At 40.1% G+C, this 26,782-nt stretch overlaps 1 protein-coding gene across 1 annotated transcript in view; it reads right to left on the reverse strand.

Moving 5' to 3' along the window:
- Nucleotides 1-5,520: 5,520 nt before the first annotated feature.
- ACSL3 (acyl-CoA synthetase long chain family member 3) overlaps nt 5,521-26,782 on the reverse strand; it is a 101,853-nt gene continuing 80,591 nt past the window's right edge. Inside the window, exons 6-15 of the mRNA XM_075861420.1 lie at nt 25,129-25,279; nt 24,733-24,856; nt 22,907-22,978; nt 21,504-21,643; nt 19,786-19,958; nt 19,089-19,163; nt 17,367-17,558; nt 10,494-10,608; nt 8,505-8,662; nt 5,521-8,064 (exon numbers count right to left, since the gene is read on the reverse strand). Coding sequence (XP_075717535.1) covers nt 7,907-8,064; nt 8,505-8,662; nt 10,494-10,608; nt 17,367-17,558; nt 19,089-19,163; nt 19,786-19,958; nt 21,504-21,643; nt 22,907-22,978; nt 24,733-24,856; nt 25,129-25,279 — 1,358 coding nt within the window. The 3' untranslated portion in view covers nt 5,521-7,906. The remainder of the gene's footprint in view (nt 8,065-8,504; nt 8,663-10,493; nt 10,609-17,366; nt 17,559-19,088; nt 19,164-19,785; nt 19,959-21,503; nt 21,644-22,906; nt 22,979-24,732; nt 24,857-25,128; nt 25,280-26,782) is intronic.

The following is a 26,782-nucleotide window of genomic DNA, read 5'->3' on the forward strand; positions in this document are numbered from 1 at the left end:
TGCAAGCAAGAAGCATGCACTCACCCGTCGCACGACGAACAAACTTTCGCATCTTGGACCCAAATACCTCAAACTTCGATTAATCTGTGAAAATAACCTATTTCCACTGACTAGTGATCCAGCTCCTGTGCTTTTAGCCCACAATAGCCTCCTCTTATTATTGAGCATGAACATGACTTTCAGGCTGCAACACATCCCCTCAAGCCCCAGGCCACAAGGCGGCTTTTGACAGGCCATGATTGATACACTATTCTTCCTCGTTTCCATCAGGGCAGCATGGATCTGATGAGTGGTTTTGAATCTGCTCCATTTGGAACACACCGATAAATTTATCCTCCTGTTCTTTGGTCACTCCAAGTTGTCCAGGTCGTGGTGAATCACGTACTCTTATTTTTAGCTTTTTTTTTTTTGAGGGTACACTGTACGCCACCAAAAGAAACCTTCAGGCGAGCAATTTCCAGCAGACTATGCCCTGCATTTCTAAAAGTGACTACGGCATATCGTTTTTCGATTGATAATTCCTTCCTAAAATAGTAGACAGACTTATTTACTTAGGCAGCACACCAATGAGTTTAACCCATTGCTGTGCTGCCGTCAGACTACAGGAAATGAAACTTTAGGTAAGCAAATTTTAGCCTATTTTTGCTACCTTACGCTCAAATACCTGCACCTCCCTTTCTCCTGTCCCAGATGCCAAAGCTGCATCTCCAGATCTCCTATCCCAGGTGCCAAAGCTTCTCCTTCTATAGCATTGTCATAGGGCTACTGACTGAATCCAATATTGACCCGCATCATAACTGCTATTGAAAACATGAATGATGTTGTCATTTAGATCCCATGCCATGCCTGTGAGGGTATATTCACATGCGGCAGATTTGTTGCAAAAATTTCTGAGATTGTTCAATTCATCTGAATAGAACTTTTAGAAATCCATGTACTTGTTGCCAAAATAACCATATTCAGACAAGTAAAACAGATTTTCAGACGCAGAAATTTCTGCAAAAAAATCTGCCGTGAGTGAATGATAATGCAGAACGACCACTGAAGTACAGGGATGGAAGCAGTCAAGTAAAAGCAGAACAGTACCACGATTTACGGAATTGTGGCAAAACCACTGCATACCTCCAATTATACAGACATTATTTAGAAAAACGATTATAGTGCATTATAAGTTAAACTTTTCTAAATAACTTGTATTAGCCATTTTGCTTCTAAAAGCAGAACGGACAGTGTAAAGTCTGCGCTCCCGGCTGCTCATTGCTCTGCATTAGGAGACAGAGCGTCTACCTGGTCTCCATGGCTCCCGTATCCAGCACGTCCGCCAGTGCTATAGAATGTAATGTGATCCTACAGAGCTGGTGGCCTTTCTGGAGAATGGAGCCATGAAGACAAGGAGGACGCTCTGTCTCCTAATGCAGAGCTATGAGCAGCCGGCAGCACAGACTTTACACAGTTTGTGCTGCTTTTAGAAGAAAAATGACAAGTTATTTAGAAAAACTATTACTGTTCACACTTCTGCACCATAATTGCTTTTTAAAATAATGTCTGTATAATTGGAGGTATGCTTTAAAAAAAATAAAAAAAAAATAAAATACTAAACACACAAATTTCAAATTTTTTAATATCAAAACTGGACTTTTAATCAACAAGCTTTTTTAAATTTCCAGGGATAAAAATATTAGGACTGGAGAAGGTTCAGTCAAAAAAACAAAAACAAAAAACAGATGTAAGACAGCTCTAAAGTACTGTAACACTGGCAAGTAGTAAGTGATTATTCACATTATCCGCAGCTAATCTGATGCAAAACTAGCATGTTCTACATGCGGATTTGCAGAGAACTGCTGCGGATTTCACCCTTTGCAAAGTGAAGGGTGAAATCTGCAGTGATTTAGTTTCAAATCTGAAAGTAAAATGTGGATTTTGTGGCAGAATCCCTGCGGACAAATACGTGGCGTTAAAAGACGAATCCACCCTAACGTTCAGGTTGGAAACAGTGAATGTTCTGTGCTGTACGATACAGAAGTTCAGTTCTGCATGGCTATAAACTTCCATGTCAATATAAATAGACGACCATAACACATTTAATGCTAATTCACATAATTTATTTGAAAACCGCAAACCATGAAGATTAACCAATAAATAAACAACTTTATCCAAAAGTGACATTTGCCTCAAATCCTAGAAGAGCCAACGCATCCTTATGTTGTAACAAAAGCTCTGCAATCTAAACATCAAAGGGTTGAAACAGATCACATTTAAGTAGTAGACAAAACTATAGGAAGAAGGTGTTTTATATAAAAAGATTTATTGGTTTCATAGAAAGAGACACCACACCATGACCCTTGTCTTATAAAAACGCCACCCTGAATGTCATTTATCAGCCAGGATAATGGACCCGCTTCATAGAAGCATAAGATAATCATAATAGAATAGAATTTACACAACCAAGAATATATATAAATATATTTATATGGATGCACTGGCAAAATAGTTTGCTCTATAAAGGAGAGGCACTGAACAAGGGAAGTTCTGATCCAAGGAGAGGTAGGAAAACTCATCAATAGTAAGATCAGGAAAATATTAGAATGTGATTGACTCAGCCATTAGATGTAAGCTTTCTTAGGATCGTTCAATTACAGTGCACTAAACACAGGTCCACGATTTGCTAAGGTTTACATTGATTTCACGAGAGATACTTTAAATGGGTTGTCATGGATTACAAAAAAATAAAAATAAAAAAGTGGGGTGTCTGCATCCCCTCCCCCCCCCCACAAACAGCACCACTCTTGTAGCTGGCATTGCAGTTCATCCCTTCACGTGAATAGGGCTGAGATGCAATAACAGGTATACGGCCCATGGACAAAAGGTTACCCCGTTTCTGGTGAGAAAACCAAAACAGAAAACAAGAGACCTTTTTCTTGTACAACCCCTTTAAATGCAGTTGCCCACATGCCACTAATCCCTGCATACATCCACTAAGCTTACCGTGTAAAGTGATAGACGTAATAAAAGGCCAGAACGTTCTACAAATATAAGATTATATTATACTAATCAGCTGGCTATATCTTTAGAATATACCTGGCTTGTAGTGGCTGAACATTCACATTTGGAATCAAAGGTTTCTTTAAACTACTCTATATTCTTTTCATCATGGATGTCCCTTGGATTGCTTTTAAGACACAAAATACAATAGCAAAATACATTATTAACACGTAAAAAGGAAGAACAGCATACTTCCTACCATTCACAGCATACGAGTAAACAGATGCCACTAGCGGCCCATAACCAGGAATACAGATGTAGCTAAATAGCTGGTTTCCCTACAGGTATGAGAAGAACGCCTAAACAAAAGTGATCGTGCCAGAAAGGATGACCTACCATAGGACACCACAGTTTTGCACTTAAAGTTATATGGAGCATCATCATCATCTTCAGTCCTTATTTCTCATCAGCAATAACAAATACTTCCCGGCAATGTCTTCCAAAATCTTAAGGTTTATGATCTCCTTTTGTCATACCTATATAATATATTAGAGAATAGACTAAAAAGTAATTCCCTTATTTAATATTTGAGGAACTGCTTTTTCAAATAGTTTTCTGCCAGTAATATTTCAGGACTGTAAGCAATTTAAATTTCCTGCGGTTAGGCCACAACTTTAACAGCAGAATACAAGTGCTGTTTATGGTATCCTGTACTTTTCTATGCTGCAGACGCAAGTTGTCACTAAACAGCCTGTGTTTGCTGGTGGGCTGGCAGGAAAAGGTATGTCCAACCCTTACAACCATTTTTTTTTATTGTTCAAACACATCCAATGTGAAATAATTTAAGAAACTTAGCAAATAGCCTCGATTAAAAATATCCTACCATTTTATGTCTACAGCTCCTATCAGACCTATGTGTATCCATGGCTACAGACTACAAAACAGTGTAGTCTGATCCTGCAGTCATACTCCCTTCCATATACCCCCTATGCCTTGTTAAGCTGCTGAATATAAGTTAGCAAGAAGTAGTGAAAGATAGAAAGGGAGTATGACTGATGGATCTAACTACCATGGAGACATATCTGCACAGGAACTATAGACACAAAATCCCCAAAAACATACTGATAGGGAACTTAGATTGTGAGCCCCAATGGGGACAGTAAGTGTGGACCTTTGTACAGCGCTGCGGATTATGTTGTCGCTATATAAGTAACAGATATAAATATATAAGTAACAGAAATAAAAATAGTAGGATATTTGGCTGGTCCATTTTTTATTTTATTTATAAAGCAGTGGGTGTACCTGACCGTTAATATTTCTTGTATCAAATGGTTCTGGCTTTGAATGGGAGATCTCATAATAAGACTATATTATATTCAATGTATTCTAAAGTCCATAGAACAAAATGAAACCATAATGATGAAAAGTATACATATATATGTTTTTTTTATACAAATGGGTCAAGATTTTCTACTAAAACCATAGAATGTGCTGAAAATTGGGCTTCGAGTTTGAACAGTTTCCATCCTGCTATGATCTGCAGACATCTATGATGGCACAATTATTTAAAAAAGGACGATAAATTATATATAATTGCCTCAAGCCATAGTGGTAGGCCGGGCATTCTCTTTCTTACAATTTATTTAAACCACATACAGATGTTTATTTGTTCGTAAGCGGCAGTCGTAACGTGGCTCCATATATGCATGATGGTTCAAGCTCTGAAGTATGGTATTTCTGCCTCCCTCCACACTTAGGCGCACTTTTAAACCGCACAAGGACAAAGATATAAAAGAGTGTTGGGCAGACGATCAAAAGCGCACTATATAAATACTGCTTCACTGACAGGGACTACTTTGTTCTACAGTGAAAGTCCTAATGTGTACTTTATCATACTATAAGGTGAAGTCACAGAAACTATTACAAAAATAGATAACGCTCACTGCAAACATTTCTGGAGCGCATGAAAATCCCAGATATTATTAGTTACACCAAACGCTAAAATACAAAAAGCATCTGATGGAAACAGAAAAACACAATACACGCATAGGGGCAGTGGCAGCTGCTCACGAAAACCTATGTTCCGGTCATGACTGATACCATCATACTTTTTATTTAATTTATACTCTGTCAACTAATGCAACCGTTTTCTGGCCCAATACTATAAAAATAGAATAAATTTAGTTAATAAAAAGTGAATAATCTCCAAGCACAGATATTTGTTAAAAATGGAAACGAAAAAGTCTTAGACGACTAAGGGTATGTGCACACACACTAATTACGTCCGTAAATGACGGACGTATTTCGGCCGCAAGTCCCGGACCGAACACAGTGCAGGGAGCCGGGCTCCTAGCATCATACTTATGTACGATGCTAGGAGTCCCTGCCTCGCTGCAGGACAACTGTCCCGTACTGTAATCATGATTACAGTACGGGACAGTGGTCCTGCAGCGAGGCAGGGACTCCTAGCATCGTACATAACTATGATGCTAGGAGCCCGGCTCCCTGCACTGTGTTCGGTCCGGTACTTGCGGCCGAAATACGTCCGTCAATTACGGACGTAATTAGTGTGTGTGCACATAGCCTAACAGTCAAACTGTGAGAAATCAAAGACGACATGAGTTGACTCAATGGGAAAGTGAGTGAATTACTCAAATTATATCCGCCATGAACACATACTGGAGGCTACAGCTACTTTCTAACTAAACAGGACTAGTGAGATCAATGGAGAACAGCATTATTAGTGAACTTGATGCCTCATCAATGGCTTAGCAGGATAACGGCTATTGACCAACCTATATCAACCATACGAGCCTAAGTCGTTTACTGTGAAGATGCTGTTTCCATAGGCATTAGACAAACCAAAGACCATGGTAGATAACATTATAGATATACAGAAATAATGTCTCACTTACAATGCAGCACTCAGCCGTATAAAAATCCCGCAGCACTGAAAATACAGGGTATATTTAGAAGGCAGCAGTCTATATAAAAGGGAAGATTTGGTGAAGGAGCATTACTTGGACGGGTTTCATTTTAATACCCACAGAAAGGACCATTTTGTAGACACAATCAAACGCATTTACTTGCTACACCGTACTCAATCCTAGTATATACAGGCCTGGAGGAAAATAAACTAGAACCTTTAGTAGGATTAATAAATAAGAAAAACTTTAGGGTTCTTTTTCAATGATTCAGGTACAAAGTTCATGTTATGCACTTTTTACAAAATCATGTACAAGGCAGGTTTGGACTACGACATTAAACAGAATTATTTAAAGCGGAAGCCCATGCAGAAGAGGGAAATGGACCCAATATACTTTATATGTAGTGTAACCATGGAAGCAAACAAAAAAAAACAAAACACTGGGCCAATAGTATTGTTTGACTTCTAGAAGAACTCATTTACTAACAGCTTATATAATGACAACCTGAAAGGTCATTAGAACTAGGCATCGAGAGAGATGAAACAAGGATGTCTTATATTTGTGTTAGTACATAATCGAGATTAAAAGTGTACCTCCGGTGGAAAATAAAAATAAAAAAAAATCTCAGTGCCCTTAGAGCCTCATGTACAATACCTATGTAGTGCAGACCTCCCCTTCCTAATTCACTAGCAGAAAGATACCATTGCTTACACATACAGTGGAATGGCTTTCCGGTCTTGGTCACTTCTACAAACCTACTAGCTCTCATTACACTTTCAACTACTCCTCTTTTTCTATACTCCTGTATTCACACCCTTCTCACATTGCAGACTGCTGCTTCAATCATTGCTGATGCTGCTGTGATCACAGGACTCTACATTTTTTTTTATATCTTTCTCATGCTCCCATCAGGAAGAAAGTACAGCGCTGCAATAATTCATGTCTTCACTTACGCTGCCTCATATTGAAACGAATAGAGTGTGCAGCCTGCATATGTACAGACTAGAGCACTCAATTTTCTAATCCAGATTAAAAACTTTAATTTACACACGGAGGTGCATATCCAAAAGGAACACTGGAGGTATACTTTAAAAATTAGCAATACGTAGAGCAAACTGTTTGCTGCTGGTTGAGAATGATCGAACAAACAAAAAGCACGCTTACAGAATAGTTTCCTCGGAAGGTAAATGCCTTAAAACATTCTGCAGAAATCAGCTCTTTGATAATTATGGGTTTAAAATGAATAAATTATCAATATTTTAAAACCTAACCTCATATTACAAATCTTGTACACAAAATTCTGACTGGCTCAGTGAAGCAACCATCCTATAAGCGTCTTGTCCCTGTCTGTCAGCTTTAAGTACCTTATGCAAACAAACAAAGCGTATCCGCTGACCTAACCCATATGAAATACTTTACAGAGAAATATATTTATTAAGAAAAAAATATTAATGTGTTGAACTGCCGCTTTAAATAATCCACCTAAAAAAAAAACAATAACATAACTATATATATTATATACACACACTCAGAAACACACAAGAACATGTCCATTCACAACATATTACATAAGCATGGGCATATCATAACAAGGTTTACAGCATGGAGACTTATGATCTAGTAGAGTTCCTGGTGTCATGGGCAGAGGCCACGTTAGCTCATGTGTTCTCCCAAAAAATAAAAAACATTCATTCCAACTGCATGGCCCAACTGTTTGGTGGAGAATCAGATCTGTTATGTACTTCGACGCTAAGTCTAACGACTTCAAAAAATGACATCAGAGTCCCAGTTTGTTTTTCCTGTATCTTGTAGAAACATTTTGATATTGGGGATATTCAAGCTTTTCCATTGATCCCAGGTCTTGTTGCAGACAGGCTCTCAGTCCAATCTACTGCAGCAAGGTCTAGAAGTAACTGTTTGTTCCAAAGAAAAAAAAAAAAAGAGAAGAAAAAAAAAACTAGAGGGTTAGGTTGGTATTGTAGAAAGGCTGCCAGGCTTCATTTCCTCCCATACATCCTCTCAATATCTTCCTGGTAATGACTCTTAAGCTCCTTGCGTTTCAGCTTGAAGGCATCTGTCACCAATCCTGTCTCAGGAGTCCAAGGCTCAGAAACCAGGCGGATCTTAGCAGGGACCTCAAACTTTTCAAGGGTGGCTGTAAAAAAAAATGGTAAAGCCGTCAGATTTGATTTCACTATAACAATGACTAGCTAAAACATTAAACCTCCAATAACTTCCGAAAATTTACTTTCAACCTGGGGCTGTACAGCAACTTTATATAGTGGGACAGTTGGGATAGCAACAATTGCACAACACTTACAGTCTATACGAATGCTTTGTGTTAGATGTACATGCAACTTTTATGAGATATCTTTGCAGTTTTTGTGTGACCATATCAAGAAAAAAAGTACACAAAAACATTACAACTTTATGTTAGATTCACGGAAACAAGTGACTGTGCGGTTCACAAATGCATATTCTAGAGAAATCTTTATATGCATAAACATGGCACTTGGACGATTTCACCTGATATCAAGTAGTCAGATGGACCACATGGATTTCTTAACCATGAGTAAATACTGGTCAGCCACATACCTGCAGCAGGAGATTCTGCCAAAACTCTCAGAACTTCCCGCTCCATTACTGGATTATTGCACAGAGACTCGACACTTCCTTGCACCCCTTTCTTCTCTGCAAGCTTCAATAGCTCTTTTTGGTTTGGCACTACAAAGCCAATGACATATGACTGATCGCTGGAATAGAGGGCAAGCATAAAGAGTTGGTAAGGGTACAGTATTTTTACATTTGTATAGGACGAATCAATGCTTATTTCCTAGTTACTTTAACGCTGTGCAGTGACAGAAGCCGGGCTGGAACAATGAGAAGTGTATGACGCTGATTGGTCACTGATTGGTCAGCGTCATACACTCCTCTGTACAACGCCCAGTTGGTAAAAATTAAAAACACGGCCAGTTGTCTATTAAGAAACTACTTAGCATAAATCTAAAATTGCTCATAACTTGCTCGTTTTTCAAAATAAAAACCACTGCTGTTATCTACATTATAGCGCCGATCACATTATGTAGGAGATCGGGCACTTATAATCTGGTGACAGTGCCTCTAAGTTCACTGTCGCTCTCAAAACGTGGTGTTTATAATTATTTTACAAAAAAAAAAGCATTGTAACTTGATCAAATTCATTACAGCTCCATGTAGGTTCAGCATCATTCAGCAAGTTATGGCAACAATGTCAACCGAGAGCCTGTGTGGCTGTTAGGTTATCAAACCATTTTAGGAAGCTTTTAAACCATGGCTCCATATCTTGCACTATGAGGGCTAATAAGCCTTACGTAGTTGGTTGCAAGTTGGAGTGACAGTATGTACAATACACCACTGGTTCTAGATGCAAAGATAGCCACTAGGGGAAAATAATAAGTTCTGTATTGCTCAAACTATCCTGGAACAAGGAATAAACCAATTGTTTTTTTGATGCTTGATCAAAAACCTTTCAGGAAAAGTAATCTGGCTACAAACTACAGTTCTTATTTTAATTCGAGATACTAAAAATATAAGGTTGAAGCCCTACCGGGCGGCATTCATGTGGCCAAAGATAGTGCCGACACGTTGTTTGGCATGGTTGTCAAATTGCTTGTTAATGGCCGCATAATATTGTGGGTAATACTGCTGGTTACCTGCAAAATTGTGTAGCCATAAGGGTCTATTTATTAATGGCCACAGAATTTCACTGGTAACCAGCAGTTCTACCTGCAAAACCGCACAGCGATTAGCAAGCAATTTGACAACCACACCACTGGCGCGATTTTCATCCGCACAGTGGCCTCCCATAGGGCCTTACCCTAAAGCTCAGAGTGAGAATGCAAAAAAAGCACAACTCAGAATATTGCATTGTATAGTCATTTATCACATAAAGCTCTTTACTGGCATACAGCATAGATTTCTGTAGACATTAATACCATGTAATAAGTTTGTTCTATTGGAAAGAAATTACTCATCTGTATGAAAGGGAAGAGAACTATGACGCAATACTAGCACAAGGACAACATTCACAACCATTCTAGATCATTACTACTTAGAAACATTTCAGACATTATTAAATCAATGGAAAGGATGACTGTTCCTCCAGGAAGGATGGTGAGGAGGAGAATACAGACCATGAGTCAGAGAAGCGTGCAGCCTAAGAGCTACACTTTCTAAATAGTAAATCCATATACACTATATATGACCTTGCTAGAAATTGGTCCCAACCAGGACTAGGGTTAGCTCAGAACAGTTATGAGCCAGCATTGACGACCTGAATACACCGAAAAAATGTCACACCAACCCCTTGCGGAATAGAGGCAGGGGCCCAAAAAGTTATTAGGTTTATAGTATTTACTACCCGCCATGATCATGTATCCCCTAAAAACTACTGCTACAAAATACGTTGGTATCAGGCCCGATCGTCAGTCAATGCTAGTAATATACTGCTATAATATCTATGGACATGGTGCCAGATCTAGCCGGTGCCTCCTTCGCCTAGTAGCTCTAAAAATCACAATGTAGTCAATGCAGAGGAACACTCACCTGCTGGCATATGCACAAATGTTGTCCACAATGGGAAGATTCTTTAGAGCGGCCTCCACTTTACCAAGGGATACATATTCTCCGGCTTGAAGCTTTACCAGGTCTTTTTTCCGGTCTGCAAAACATATTGCAGAATATTAGAGCTCTCTCTACCAGTTGTGTTCCTGAAGCAGTTACGTAAGTAATAATAACCATGTGACAAGTTATGAGCGCCATTCTGAAACACATAGACCCCAGCATTGTCCCTAAAGCGACAAAACATTTGAAAATGGAAAATATTGCGAAAATTAATTGGAATCTGAGAAGAAAGTCCATCGATTTATAAAGAACTAGTGTCCCATGGAAATCACTAGTTCCTATAGAAATGACAGCAGCCTCTACATGTGACATAGTGTACAGTCACAGCGCCCTCTCTGGCGGCACAGGACAGGACGCACAAGTGTTCAGTTATTCTGGGTCAGTGTGTTTAATGGACAACTCTGTAAGTAGTGACGGGTCAATTTATGAATTACAGAGCCGCAACAAGTAAAAGAGTGCTACTAGGAGATTACAGGAAATCTAGGATTGGCCTCTTTAGTAGTACACAGACTACTGGAAAACTTAGGAGTTGTTAAAAGGCACTGCAGAGTAATGATGAAATCGGTACCTTCAAAGCTTCACCGTATATGTGAATACTTATTTGGGTTTAACATTTCATGCTAAAAACAAGAGAGAATTACCTTATTGCGTAAACTTCATTGTGAATTATTAGATTATACATTGGGTAGCACTTGCAACACACAACCTGTATTTAGCATTTAAAGGGTTTGTCTGGAGTCTTAAAAAAAAAAAGTCTCTGCTTTCATTTTCCTCCTAGGACCAGTGTCATTTTTGCCCATGACGTCTGTCTGTTAATGCGACACGGCCTCCTTCACTTGAGTAGTGCCGAGCTGAGAAAACACCTTTAATAATTTTAAGATGGAGTAAAGAAAGAAAAAAAAGCTCTTATGTGGGGCGCTCCCGTTGGTGATGTGTGCTCAATTTACGATAATGGAGAGTTGGTTTCTTTTTTCTTATTTATTCCAAATTAAAGGGATCCTGTCATCAACATCTTAGCCTGTTAAACTCGCCTGACCCCTCAATGGCCGCAGCTGTCCAGAGTTCGTTCCTGTTCTCTTCTTTCCTGAAGTCCTCCTCTGTCTGTAAATATCGTCGTTTAAACTCTTCCCGCCTTTTATGGTAATTATTTTTCCTTCTGGGATGCAGCTTCTTAACCCCGCCCACCGTTGCCACCTGTCTGGCCCTGACTGGCTAAGGAGCTGTCAATCAAAAAGAAGGAGGTGGAGTCCACTCTGAGACGCTGGAGGAATGAAAATCTGACTCTTTTCAGATGAAGATTTGACTCTTTTCTGCTCATTTGCATACGGTGCGGGACCACTGAAAAACGGAATACTAAAGCTACAGAGCTTACTTAGAACATATTTATAGCTTAGATGACAATGATTTTTCACCCACTTTCACCAAGTATTGCTGGCTTTATAGCTAAAATGCTGGTGACAGGTTCCCTTTAACTTTAAAACGTAACAAACACTAGTAAAAAGAAATGCTACGCGTTTCAACCTAGGTCTTCATTAGGCTTTAAAGTTCATTTGGAATTAATAAGAAAAAAGAAACCTACTCTCCATCATCGTAAATTGAGCACACATCACCAACAGAAGCACCCCACATAGGCGCTTTTTTGATTTCTTTACTCTATTTTACATTCATTGGACGCTGGGAGGATCCCTATCTCCAGGGAACAGATACCCAGAGTCAGCTCCGGAGGCCAGCAAACCACAGTGTACAGAGGTCCCCTGAGACCCAATATGCGAAAAAGTTGAGTTGTGCCGACCACCCAGCACAACCCCATCAGTTGAGCCTTCATGTTTCACCATTTAACTACTATACCTAGGTTCAAAACGCTATCACCCCAGGGGTGTATGTGTTTTATTTTTTGTTTTCACTAGGTACCTTTAATAATTTTATTAAAAGACAAGATGCCTGTATAAAAAAAGTCTTAAAAGGGGTTGTCTCATCACAACAAAACCTTTCTATATTGAAGCCGACCCGGCAATCAACTGATCGCCACAGGTCCGAATTTTAGAAATCCCCAACATTGTTCTTGCAACCGTCCATATATTTCCCCAATTGGCTGAGGCTGCCATACCCGCTATTTTCAGCAGGTCTCCGTTCTGTTAAATAGAGGGTAATTCCGAGCAGGAGACCCCCCTCTATGGTGTACATATGCACCAATAGGGATAATGAAACAGGTTGCCTTGAAGAGACAACCCCTTTAAATAACTAGTAATGGACAAATAAAACCATACAAAATGCAAGTTACATTGACTGTGCCTATAATTACCAGGTAATGAATAGTTAAATAGTAATAGGCATAGATATTGGTATTGATTGCACCTCCAATACTCTTAGGCCCGGGTGACTCGTTCAGTCTATAGGGATAAAGGCAGAATTTTTTATTCAAATAATTTTTCTTTGTATGGCCTAGCGAGGAGAATGTACAGGAATTCTCTGCCAGAGTTGGTTGCAGTCTGTATATACAGTAGCTCACTACAGTACGATGCTATATTGTCACCTTGTAAAATACCTAAAGTGAGTGACTCCCTTCAGTCCGTACTAGAAATACGATTCACCGCTGACTGAACAGAAATCAGCATACGTGTAACAATGCACAAATTCATTTCCATCCTTGTAGATATCTTTCTATGTATGCCTCACTGACCAACGTCCCAATAGTGACAAATATTGTAATCGCCAGTAAAAAAAAAAAAAAAAAGGGAGGGAAAAATCCTCCCATTTGTGGACAGCTTTAATAAAAGGTGCAAAACAATGTTATGAGGAGGAAAGTGCTTATGATGAAGGTGAATAAAAAATAAAAAGAATTGGACACTGAAATCGGTTTTTTTGTGTTTTTCATTGGGCGAAATCATAGGAAATATCTACACCCAGTCTATACAGAATCTGAAAAGTGATTGGAAATTCTAGATATAAACATAAGAGCAAATAAACAGATACTCGTGATAAGCTAGTTTTTGTGGCAGCTTTAGGCTGGGTTCACACGACCTATTTTCAGACGTAAACGAGGCGTATCATTTGAATGGGTTTGCCGACGTACTGTGCAGACGACCTGTTATTTACGCGTCGTCGTTTGACAGCTGTCAAACGACGACGCGTAAAAATACAGCCTCGTCAAAAGAAGTGCAGGACACTTCTTTGGACGTTTTTGGAGCCGTTTTCTCATAGACTCCAATGAAAACAGCTCCAAAAACGGACGTAAAAAACGCCGCGAAAAACGCGAGTTGGTCAAAAAACGTCTGAAAAGCAGGGTCTGTTTGCCCTTGAAAACAGCTCTGGATTTTCAGACGTTTTTGGTCACTACGTGTGCACATACCCTTAGATTTTCAGTTTTTGTGGCAGCTTTTGATGCAGTTTTTTGACCCAAACATAGGCGTGAGTACAAAAGACAGGAAACATATTAGTCTCTCCTTCATACTTATCCTTCTTTTTGGATCCACTCCTGTGTTCAGCTCAAGAAACTGCATCAAAAACGGAAAGTGTGATTTCAGCCTTAACCCCTTCCCGCTGCAGCCAGTTTTGACCTGCGTGACATAGCTTCATTTTTCCAATCTGACATGTCAGATTATGTGGTTATAACTTTGGGATGCTTTTACTTATGTAAGCGATTCTGAGAATGTTTTCTCATGACACACTGTACTTTAGGTTAGTGGTAAAATTTGGTCAATACATTCAGTGTTTATTTGTGAAAAATAAAATTAAATGTATCTGCTTGTAGGACAAATAGTTATTCCACATATAATAGTAACTAGTTAACATTTTCCATATGTCTCCTTTATGTTGTCATCGTTTTTTCAACATCCTTTTATTTTTCTAGGACGTTACAAAGGCTTATATGTTTAGCAGTAATTTCTCATATTTTCATGAAAGTTTCAAGCGCCTATTTTTTTAGCGACCAGTTCAGTTCTGAAGTTGTTTTGAAGGGCCTATATATTAGAAACCCCCATAAAGTCACCTAATTTTAAAAACTGCACCCCTCATAGTATTCAAGCATTTAGAAAGTTTCTTAACTCTTTAGGCGTTTCATAGGAATTAAAGCAAAATAAAAAGGTGAAATGTCAAAATTTAATTTTTAAAAAAATCTTTATGGCAAATACTCAATTTTAATCCTTCTTTTCTGTAACAAAGCAAGTGTTAACAGAAAAACACAACTCAATATTTATTACCCCGATTCTGAAGTTTTTAGAAATCTACAGAGCCCCTGTAGTGCTAGTACAGTGAAAACTCCCCCAAAAGGGACTCCATTTGGGAAACTACACCCCTTGAGGAATTTTACCCCTAAAGGTTTTTTGCTGAATTATCTAGAATTAAGTCGTGAAAATATTTTTTCCCCCAACAAGATGTCGTTTAAGATCAACATATTTCATTTTCAGAAGAAATAAAGAAAAAGCGCCCTAATATTTCTAAAGCAACATCTCTCGAGTATGGTAATACCCCAAATGTGGTTATAAACTGCTGTTTGGACATGGGGGGTTCAGAAGGGATGGAGTGGCATTTGACTTTTGGAGCGTAATTTTGCTGGAATGGTTTGCGGACACCATGTCGCATTTGCAAAACTCCTGATGTAACAAAAAAAGTTACCCCATTTTAGAAACTATACCCCTAAAGGCATATATCAAGGGGAGTAGTGAGCATTTAGACCCCACAGGTTTATTTCAGAAATTAATACGCCGTGTATGATGCAAAGTGAAAATTGCTAATTTTTCACTGATATGTTGTTTTACCGCTCAATATGTTGTGCCCAGCTTGTGCCCCTGGAGAATCTTACCCCATAAATTGTTAAGCGGGTTCTCCCGGGTATGGCAATGCCATACATGGATATTAACTGCTGTTTGGGCACACTGTAGGGCTTAGAGGGGAAGGACTGCCATCAGGAGTGTAGATTTTGCTTGGTAGCAGTTTTGTTTGAGTATTGAGTATAAACTGGTATTTCAGTTTATATTGTGGGGGCACATGTAATCTGTGCGGAGTACATCAGGGTACAATAAAAGGGTATAATAATGGGGTAAATAATATAATTTTTCATAGATGTGTGGTACACTGTGAAGCGATCCGTTATGAACAGGCCGATGTCACGCTGATAAACGTTGTCCTTTCTTATCCCTCTTTTGTAACACTCTGCACCTTTTTTGGACTTTTCCTCCTTTGTAAATTCGGAAACTTTGATGGGAAAGTGTTGCCATGGCATAATACGGGCGCCCTTGCTTCCAGCAGACGTGCTATGCCCCTTCCCTTCCTTGTTCCTAAATACTAAAAGGTCTTGATAACTACTTTTTGAATCTGAATGAATGTTCCCCTCTGGCCTGCACGCCAGGCTGTCTTTTCATCACAATGCCATAACTTTTATATTTTTCGGTTGATGGAGCTGTATGAGGGCTTGTTTTTTTGCAAGACAAGCTGTAGATTTTATTGGTACCAATTTGGGAGACATACGACTTTTTGATCACTTTCGATTTAATTTTTTGGAAGAGGAAATGACCAAAGACAAGTAATTCTGGATTCTTTTTTTTTCCGGCATTCACCAATGGCTATAAATTACATTTTAACTTTATTCAGCGGGTCGATACCATTACGGTGATATCAAATTTTTTCATGTATTGCAGCTTTTGCACAAAAAATTACTTTTAAAAAAAAATAATTATTTGTTTACTGCGGCGCCGTATTCTAAGACCCATGTCTTTTTATTTTTGCGTCTACAAAGTTGCGTTAAGGATTTCTATTTGCAGGGTAGGCTGTCGTTTTCATTGATACTATTTTGGGGTAAACGTGACTTTTTTGATCACTTTTCTTCCATTTTTTTTGGCGAAAATGTCACCTATAAACAGCTATTCTGACGTTGTTTTTCACCCCTTTTTTTCGGCCCTTTACCGTGCTGAGTACAGTTTCATAGTTTGGGTTGTTACGGATGCGACAACACCAATTATGTATAGTTGTTTTTTTTCCAATAATAAAAAACTTAAAACGGGAAAAAAGGCAATTTGGGGTTTTTAATTTGAAACTTTAATTTTTTTACAACATTTTTATTAACTTGACTTGAAGACCAGGAACACGGATTGCTTTACTAATACACTGCACTGCCTACGTAGTACAATATATTAGAGCTGTCAGTGTGACACTGTCAGCAAGGCAATTAGGCCTGCCTTAAGCCGGTCCTAACAGGCTTCTGGACTTGGCAGACCAGGAGGCATTGTTAGGCCTCTGGTTGCCATACCAACCATCGGCACCCCGCGATCGCGTTGCGGGGGTGCCGATCGGCTAACAACCCCTCAGATGCTGTGGTCGCTATTCACTGCGGCCTTTGAGGGGTTAATTTGCCTGATTGGAGACAAGCTCCGGTCCTGGCCGTTACAGCAGCTTGTCAGCTGCTGACACCCAGCGGTAATTGCGCAGGCTCAGCTTCTGAGTCCACACCATCACCGCGACGTAACTGTACTGCAGTTTGCGGGCACCACCTCCCGACTGCACCATATATATATACAGTGAATGCCGGGAAGTGGTTAAACTAGCATGTTAAAGAGAAGTTGCATACATTCCAGTGGTTCCTGTGCTGCATATATTTGGGGTTTTCTCTTCCAGCTCCCCCTTGTGTATGCCTTCCTGGCAGCACTTGAGCTGCCCACGTATAAAGCAGAGACAGAAAGGAGAGAGACCACGAAAATCTCTGCATCACAGGAAACGAGAGGAAGTCAGATTTAGGAAGATGGGAAAGTTGACAAACTTTGACTTTCATGTTGAATGTTTTGCTCATCAGTTAACACTTACCAATTATTTTTAAACAGCCGTCAGAGTGAAATTCTCCAATATCCCCAGTACAGAACCAGCGTTGGCCATTTTTATCCACTAGAAAGTCCTCCTTGGTCTTCCGCTCATTTTTGTAGTACCCCATGGTCACATTGGGGCCACCAATCAGAATCTCTCCTCTGGGGAAAGGCTTGTCAGTGATGAAGTAGCCACCTAAGTGATGAGTTGAGTTATACATTGGGATGGCAAATAAAGCAGAAACTAATTATCAGTATGGACTTTGACCTCAATAAATAGCGGAGTAAGAAAACAAGAGAAATGACGGCACTGGGAATAAGGCATGTAATAGTCCAACAGAGTTCAATCATTTTAAGCTTAACCTTTACAGATTCCTTAATGGGAAACTGCATTAAACACATAAAAAGTATTATAGGATGTATCTCTCTCTATAGATACATATATAATATTTAGTGATTGAGCCATACCTATAGAAATACTATGCGCAAAACTACTACACTGTGTTATGCCTATTGCAATGCCTTTGAATGCCTGTCATGCACAGCCCCTTCAGGCCCTGCACTAAACAGAGCACAGTGTATTCGTATTGCTGCAGAGTTTCTTTAGAGTACTGGAAGGAAGTGTCTTCTAAAACAATGAGGACCTAAATCCAGTCCTTAAGTACCCCCAACAGGTCATGTCTCTGGAATTGCACAGGTGATATATTTGTTGTTAGGAACTGCCACAGGTGTTCATTGTTTAGGATATCCCCAAATCATGGCCTGTTAGGGTTTTGTGGCGCTTCTTTCCCAATTTTGGGATAATCACGGTAAAGAAAACGCTCCCTGCCATCTGCTGGCAGTAAAAAGGAAGATTGGGCATGTCAAAAATCCCAAAAATTCCCGATCCTTTTTCCCATGAAAGATAAGCAGCTCTCAGGGGTGTCTGGACAGAAATGATTCCTCTATTCCTTCCGAAATAAACATGCACACTCAGACGATCCAATCATGCAAGTATATGTAGCAGTCATGTGGTCAGCCTAACTTCATATCTGAGCCCCGACAAAACAGAATTGTAAGTTTAGCTTTAAAAATAAAAAAACACAATTCAAAATCATTACAAGAATTAACAAATTTACTCAACATTTTATGTAGACTAACCGATGTCGTAAACAGTTTAAAAGCAGAGTTTTCCTTTAAGGGCCTGGTCTAAAGTAGAACTCTACACAATGACATTCATACATAACGGCTAAGGCGTCATGCCAACGACCGTTTCAATTTTGCAGAACGCAAAACACGGATCCTAGTGGCTTCCATGTGCGATCCGTTTTTTTTTTGCGGAACTTGCACATGGATCTGCAAAAAACAACGGATAGAACATTTAAAAGAACAACGGTCATGTGAATGCACCTTAAGTGTTGCCTGTATCAACCAGATGGCAACTTTCATTTTTCTATATCAGGATTAGTAGGCATCAAACTGGTTGAGGGCATAAGGCCCACTATCTTTCTCTGTTGCCCAGTTGGCAAAGTACTTTGAGAAATCCTCCATGTAGTAACCGTAGAGGGCAGGGGAGTCATTATTTTTAAGATCATTACATTTAATCAAAAACATTTTGGGTGGAGGCCCCTTCAATGCTTGACAGAGATCATAGTTTTTACATGGGGAGAAAATTTTAATCGTTTAGGTTATTTGTCATTTACACATTTCTACAAATTCTCATTGACTGCAATGTGGCTTAAATTACCTTCTTGCCAGTTCTTAAGTTTCATCTCACAACAGACCAAAGGTGCGCCCACTCTGCCCGTGCTGAAGTCCCACACTGAAAAACAAGCAATATTTAAGTCGGTCACAGGACTAATACGTTTTTGTACTATACAACCAAAATGAACCACACAAATTAAAGTAACAAACATGCTCCAAAATGTTCCCGTGATGATATACTGAGGACAGGGTGTACCAAAGCTGGGACTGCCAACGATCTGCTAAAAACAGTGTAGAAACCAGGGAGCAAGTGTTTACTTCTCTTGCAGTGCCACTATAAGGGAAATTCAACTCAATGGGCGGTCTCTGTAATGTCCGTATGTGCTGGATCCCCCAAAGTGAGAGACGCTTATGGTAGCCGCTCTAGGTAATAATGAGTGTCTTGACTGCCTCTATTAACTCAGAATTCCCAAATAGGCAAAATACGTTTTCTAAACCAATAATATCTTTAATAATAACGGTAATGAACAGGTAAATAATGTAATCGCTACATCAGTTGGACACTGCTCTCTTATCCTTCACGCACGGATTATTGCCACAGATGTTTAGTAGCTCATGTGCAAATTTATGCCGCAGTGCGTTGCTAATACAATAAAGAAGGCCTTCTAGGCTGTGCTATCAATTCAGAATGTACAAGTAAACCTGTAGGAAAAGCCGAAACTTGATGACTTTCGACTTACTTTCAGTGATTGTGCCAGCCCCGCATGTTTCGGTAAGACCATACCCTTGCCCGACTGGACAGCAGAAGCAGATGTTCATGAAGCGTTGGGTGGCAGCTGAAAGTGGTGCCCCGCCGGAAAGCAGGACTCTCATCTTCCCCCCTAGTAACTTTCTCACTTTCCAAAACACAATCCTGCAAAGACAGGAAATTTAGAAACGGTTAGAGAATAGAAGAGGATAACTCAAGGTCTTCTTTATTATAGGGGCAAACCCTCTTTAAATGCAATTTACTAGTACTAAATTACACAAAGTAGTATGGATTTAAAAGAGGACTTCTTGTTGGGTTAAAATTCCTGATCATTTGCTTCATAAGAGGCAGGCAAACAAGTATATAAATGATACACCACTGGAAGTGACTAACATGTTTGCCTTTACGTAGAGATTTGATAAGAAATAACATAGGATTTAGCAGACCCCGATCCTGGAAAAGGTTCATTTACCCGGCGAGGCCACTCTTTCTCTGAACAATTATATCCTACCAGACAACAGCTGGAAGAGGACACAGTACAGTAGATTCTTAGAGGAAAACACACAAGGACATGCAGATGACTCTACACGCTCCATCTTGTGAACTCTAGACTCATCACTAAGCCATTAGGAGATCCAGGCTGAGACAACCCACTTCCCTCGAATGCAATGATGACTTTTAGGCTGAGAGTTTTGCTTACAATTCAGTCACGCCATACTGTACCTTCCGGTGGCCTCATTTTTCCTGGCTTAGCTAGACCGGCCTTACCAACGCCGTAACATTTATCCTGTTTGTACAAAATATTTTTTTAAATAACTTCCCTATTCAAATCAGAGAAAATATTAGCTACTGATTTTATCAAACCAGGTAATGAGAAGGCCCCCATAAATATCTGGACTAGAATCCAGATGGGCTGTATTGCCACGCAAAGTGGATGTGAGTGGGTGAGGAAGTTGCCCCGAGATCCTGCCAGCTTGACAAGGCAGATGTGGGAAATGCCAACTCTTTTTGACTGCCCGGCTTTATATTTGGATTGATTTCCAAAGAAAATCCAGAAATATCAATTCACTGAGGAACTTCTTCTAATGCAATGACCCAATATTTTACTAATAATAATATTCCATTAGAGGGGTGAGTTCCCACCTCGGACATTTGTGGAATATTAAAAGGATATGCCATAAATGTCTGACAGATGCAAGTCCCACCTCTGGAACCTGCACCTATCTCCAGCACAGGCCCCCTGACCCCCGTGCTACATTCAGTCACTGGATTGTGGCTAATGATTGCCGAAGTAGCCAAGATTTCCGGAAACGGGAGAGCGCCTTCTATGGGAGTTCCGGAAACGACGTAGCAAAACGCACTTGTCTGTCTGTAAAATCCTGCCACCCCTGTAAGCTAGTGCCTGGAGCTCAGTGACAGCGGCAGTAGGTAGGACGGGTGGTCAGGGGGCCCTATTCTAGAGATAGGTGCGGGTTCCAGAGATGGGATCCGCTTCTGTGAATATGCTATCCGTCCAAGATGGGAAAACCCCTTTACTAAGGACTTGAACTGCTAACTGTTAACCAGGTGTCCTCCTTCCTTTTGCCATTTCCACATGGATCCCATAACAAAACAAGGAAGCCGAGGAATGGGGTACTGTTAAATAATACGAAATGCACTTACAATGAGTACATTCTAGAGGCATCCACAAAACAGCAGAACGAGTTTTACCTGTCACACAATGGTGTGCTGTAACCTCTTGAGATCTGCTTCATTTTGTAGTTGTATGCAAGGGAGAAGAGACCTTTCTGAACAGGACTCATAGAGGCTACTTTACTCATGACGTTCTTATAAATGCGGTCCATGATCTCCTAAAAAAGACACAGCGTGTTATTCGATTATATCAAAAACTTTCATAATCATAAAGCAGGTAAAGAGTTTGCCCGAGACAGGAAATTTTATAAAATAAAAAGTCATATAATACTCACCCGGTTAAAACTCCCGCCACTCAACGCCGATGCTCAGGTGGTTAACGCCTTACTTTGTTTACTTTCTTCGAGCGATGAGGTGCCGTGCATCCACGTAAGTCACTGGCCTCAGTAGTCACATACTGTTCATGCTAGCATCACCACTCAGGCCAGTGATTGGCTGCAGCGCTCATGTGGATGTACGGCACGTCATCGCTCCAAGAAAGTATACAAAGACCGTCAAGAGCCACCGAAGCTGGTGCAGTAGGGTAGTTCATAGTTTTTTTGTTTTTTTTTTATTGTAGAACACATCCTGCAGTCGATTTGTCTCGGACAACCCCATTAAACCAAACGGTAAGACCTGTACCACACGTATAAATAATGATAGATGGCACAGATCAAGTGGTCAAATTTAGGTTGTTTTTTTTTATATTAATAATCAGCATCTTTATCTTAAAAGCACACTGCAGAAAACCTGCAGCAAAGCCTAAAGGCCAACGTTGGGGCTCTTTGAATCTCTGAATGCACCTCCCCCTCCAGTCCCACACTAGGCATCACATCAGTGCATCAGGTTATTTCTTTTGAGTGTTCCTTTAAGAAATAATGGTGACTATAAAAGGGCCAGTTTTAATGTGACTATTTCTTCTTCACTCATAACTTAGTATATCAATGTCGTTTCTGAAATAGTTAATGTCTTAGACCTGGTGTCAGTTTGGTACCCTGTTTTTGCTCATCCTATCAGTCATCAATGCCTTTTAGCATAACAATAAATAAAAAGAATAGACAAAATAGAGAAAAGAAAAGCCATCGAAGGAAAAAAAACATGGGTGTTTAGAAATTGAAGAATGAATTATTCAGAAAGTAAATGAGAAGAAGAGCAGGGATTGCAGAGCAATGTGTCACGATTTCATGTATTGTGGTAACGGAGTACATAACATTTCGTATTGTACTCCAGGTGATGATACACCCTCCATGTTCTCGTGTGACGTGGAAGGGGTCACAGGACACATCCGATGCACTCGCTCCAGTCCTGTAACTCATCTCAGAAGCTCGCAGAAAATCTCAGTAAATATTTGTACCTGGACCTCCTCACACAATGTCCTACAACGTCAGGGCGGCTGCTTTGCTTACAGTAATAGAGGGGACACGTTTTTTGAAGTAACTTACAGGAACAGCGGCCATTAAAGTTGGCTGAAGTTCTGATGCATCACCCTTGCTTCCTTTCTTGATTTTGGTGGACTGGAAGATATAAAAAGAAAGTTATATTTTTCTTGTTCGAGTTTACTGCATTACAAATTCAGATGTATAGAAAGGGATGACAGGTGCCGAGGATAAAGAATATACACACAATATAGTAGTACATGGTTTGCGTCACTGCAATGTTCTCTTCATTCTAATGATAAATTCCATACATATTACTTATGTCAATATACCCCCCCCCCCCCCCCCCCACATGTGCTGCAGCAGATTTACTCCATTGTACATTTTGTTCATTGGCAGATTCTTGGATTATCGTATTGTTATGACACGCTCTCTGGGTAGGAATACATAATACTATCTAAATGTACAAAAACATAGAACACATTAGGAACGAACAATGGACTATGGCCAGACAAAAATACTTAGTAATGCAACTAAAGCCAAGTAGAATGAAAATATATACATTTTAGATCCAGAGTACTGTATCTAAGGCTCAGTTCACATCTGCGTTGGGGTCCCGTTCTGACGTTCTGTCGGAGCTTTACGTCAGAACGGGACCCTGAACAGACACAAACGGAAACCAGAGGTTTCCGTTTCCATCACCATTGATTTCAATGGTGACGGATCCGGTGCCCATGGTTTCCGTTTGTCTCTGTTGTGCACCGGATCCGTCGTTTTGCCGTTTCCGTATCAAGAAACTCTGTGTGAACTGGGCCTTCCAGCCTGTATTATAGTCCAGAGCTGCATTTACAATTCTGCTGTTACTGGAAACAGTCCACATGCTTGAAGTGGGTGAGATTAAAGCTGTTCATACACAATATAGCAAGTATTTAGCAGACCACTATCTTCCTCTACTCTCCAATAAATACGCAAATTCAGATCAGGAGAGTGGGCATCTTTAATAAAAACATTATAAGCCACAGCTACACATCTCTAATGCTACTTTCCTCTCGAGAGAACAATGGATCGGGCATGTTGAAATCCAGCATGCCGATCCTTCTTGACAGCAAAGTTGAGTTGCGCCCAAACACGCAAGATTGTCAGTGGATACATAATGTGTAACACCAGCTTCCGTTTTTTTCTACAGCAGGTAAGAAATACACTTCCCAGAATTCTAGAGTTTAGCTCTGAAGCCAGAACTATGAACGCAACTCTAGACAATAATACAGGGTGTAATTCAACACCAGTTCAGATCAGTAATGGAATATATTTACATAGGTACATTCATTTTATGGGGGGGAATTTATTCAAAACTAATAGGGAAAAATAAAGCCATTGTCCACATCAACCAACCAGATTTCAGCTCTCACTTTAGAGGCCTTGGGAAAAGGAAAGAAGCAATCAAATCGGTTGCTAATGGGCAACTGCTTCATGTTTCCCGTGCATTAGTTTTGTTAAAAAGCCCCAAATATGTAAACTGTAAAATAGTGTTCAAAGGTGAACGGGTGCTTTAACACCCTAATGGGTTCTAAAGAGTCATGAACTGGGAAAACATCAAGACAACTCCTTTCGATACCCCCTAGTAGAGCACCCCCTCACATGGTGACATGAATAGTCACCATGCAATACTACATTTCCACCTGCAGCGTCCGCCAAAATGTACAGCTGCCTGCAGCTTCCCTCAATGATCACAGCCGATTGCCAAGGATTTTAGCGACTGGACCCGTACCAATTAGATGACCGCTGGGGTTACTTCCTCTAGAGAAGTGGTTAGTAGTCCAGTCAGGATACCCCTTTAAGTCTAGCAATTAAGCAGTGTTTTAAGAACTCAAAATGAAGCCCACACTTCTCACCTGATCAGAAAGGGTCTGTGGTGAAGAATAGCCGACGCCGCAGCCACGTGACAAACAAACCAACTCTGCACTGAGCTCCAACACATGGGCCAGAGGTAGGTAGCCGATGTATGTATCAGTCTCTCTGCAAAAGAGGATATTGGATTCAATACACAAATACAAAGCTTCTCTGGAAAACTACATCAAGTAAAATCAGTGAAATAAGTGAAAACAAAGAGCCACGTAAGTGTCCTATTTGTGTCACAGTCTAAAGGGAAGGAAGATCAGCATTGGCCTGGAAAATGCCACAAATTAGATTTATAATGAAATGCTACAGCGTGCGCAGCTCCATGCTAATCAGCAGCGGCAAGTCTGTTTACCACGGCATGTACAAGTGTTACCATCAATAGAACGTACCCCAGATTGGTTATCCTCTGTGCCATCCCAGTTATGCCAGCTATTATGTTACTGTGAGAGATCATCACTCCTTTGGGCAGTCCGGTGGATCCGCTTGTGTACATGATGACTGCAATATCATGCGATAGCGGAGACGGTTGTTGTTTGTTTGCTGTGGAACAATATATTGTCACTTATGTGAACATCATAACATTGCCATCATAATATTGCCCTAGACTGCAGCATTAGGGGTAGTTCAAATAGCGGTTTTTTTTGGGCGCTGATTTTGATGCGGAAACATCATTAGAATTAGCGACCAGAAACGGCCCAAATTGCGCCCCCCCCCCCCTAATGATTTCAATGGGAGGCAGAGGTTTTTTCCCCCCTGGGCAGCTTTTGGCCGCTGGCTGAAAAAAAGAGGCATGCTCTTTCTTTAAGTGGTTTCCACCTCTGACCTCCCATTGAAATCAATGGGAGAAAGAGAAAACCCACAGCGCTCGTTTGGCGTGTTTCTTTTTTTTTTGTGGTGGCTTTCATCTGCTGCTTTTGCATTCAATTGTTAAATAAAAATGCGGGCAAAAACCGCCACAAAAAAGCGTTTCTGCCTGACGAGAAACGCTGTGTGAACTCTCCCTTTATATGCCAAACTCTGTTCAAAATATTCTTCGGGGGTAGTTACGAGCAACAGTTAAAATGACTAAAAGCCACTATGAAGTGTATATAGTGTGGAGAGAAAAATAACAATGTGACATGCTGCCGGACTCTATAATGGAGGCACTTATGGAGAAAATAGCCATGGTTTTCTACTCCTGTACAAACCTCTTAAGGGCTGGGCCAATTTGGGCTTGTAGGACCAGTCAGACTTTTATTTATTTATTTAAAAAGCTAAGTAGCTATTTGAGGACAGTTGTTTTGCGGGATAACGTAGATTTTTAAGGCATCATTTTTAGGTATATATCTGCTAGCTTTTAAACATATATGAATATTTTTAGCCATGGCGGACTTCATGAAAAATCAATTGTCTTTTTTAGATACCATAACCTTATTGTAGAGGTCAGTACGAGCACGGAGCTATCTAATATGTATGGTATATGTTGTTACCCGTTACAATATATATATATATATATATATTTCCATATATGTGGGGTTAGTGACTGCCTCCACTTGTTGTTCTTGCACTCCTCCCATTCTGCCCTGGGTGATTTTAATCAGTTCAATGCTGGATCCTACCATCCCCAGGTATATATGTAGGCTTAGTCCCAGTTCTGGGTGTATGTGCAGCGTAGGTTCCCACCTTACAGAGGTCGCCTTGTCGTGGCAGGTGGGCTAACACTTTTTGATCAAAATGTGCACTAAGAACCTCCCTATTTGTAAGTAGATTTAGCTTTAGTGCATATTTATTTATATTTAGTGGTTTAGGTGGCATTAGTGTCGCAGGGTGCTGTCGCCATTCTATGTTTGCTATATATACACACATACATACACACACACACACACACACACACATTATCGTGTTGCCACATAATTTTATCAATTTTTACCTTATTTTGCCCCATTAGGAGATGTTTAAGTTTAAACATTCTTTTTCAACCATATATTAGATGTATGTCAGTCAAACCCGCCAATTACCATCTGATGTGTATGTCGGCATCCTGACTTTTCCCTGACGGCAGAT

This window comes from Rhinoderma darwinii, chromosome 4, assembly GCF_050947455.1.
Source record: "Rhinoderma darwinii isolate aRhiDar2 chromosome 4, aRhiDar2.hap1, whole genome shotgun sequence".
Classification (NCBI taxonomy): domain Eukaryota; kingdom Metazoa; phylum Chordata; class Amphibia; order Anura; family Rhinodermatidae; genus Rhinoderma; species Rhinoderma darwinii.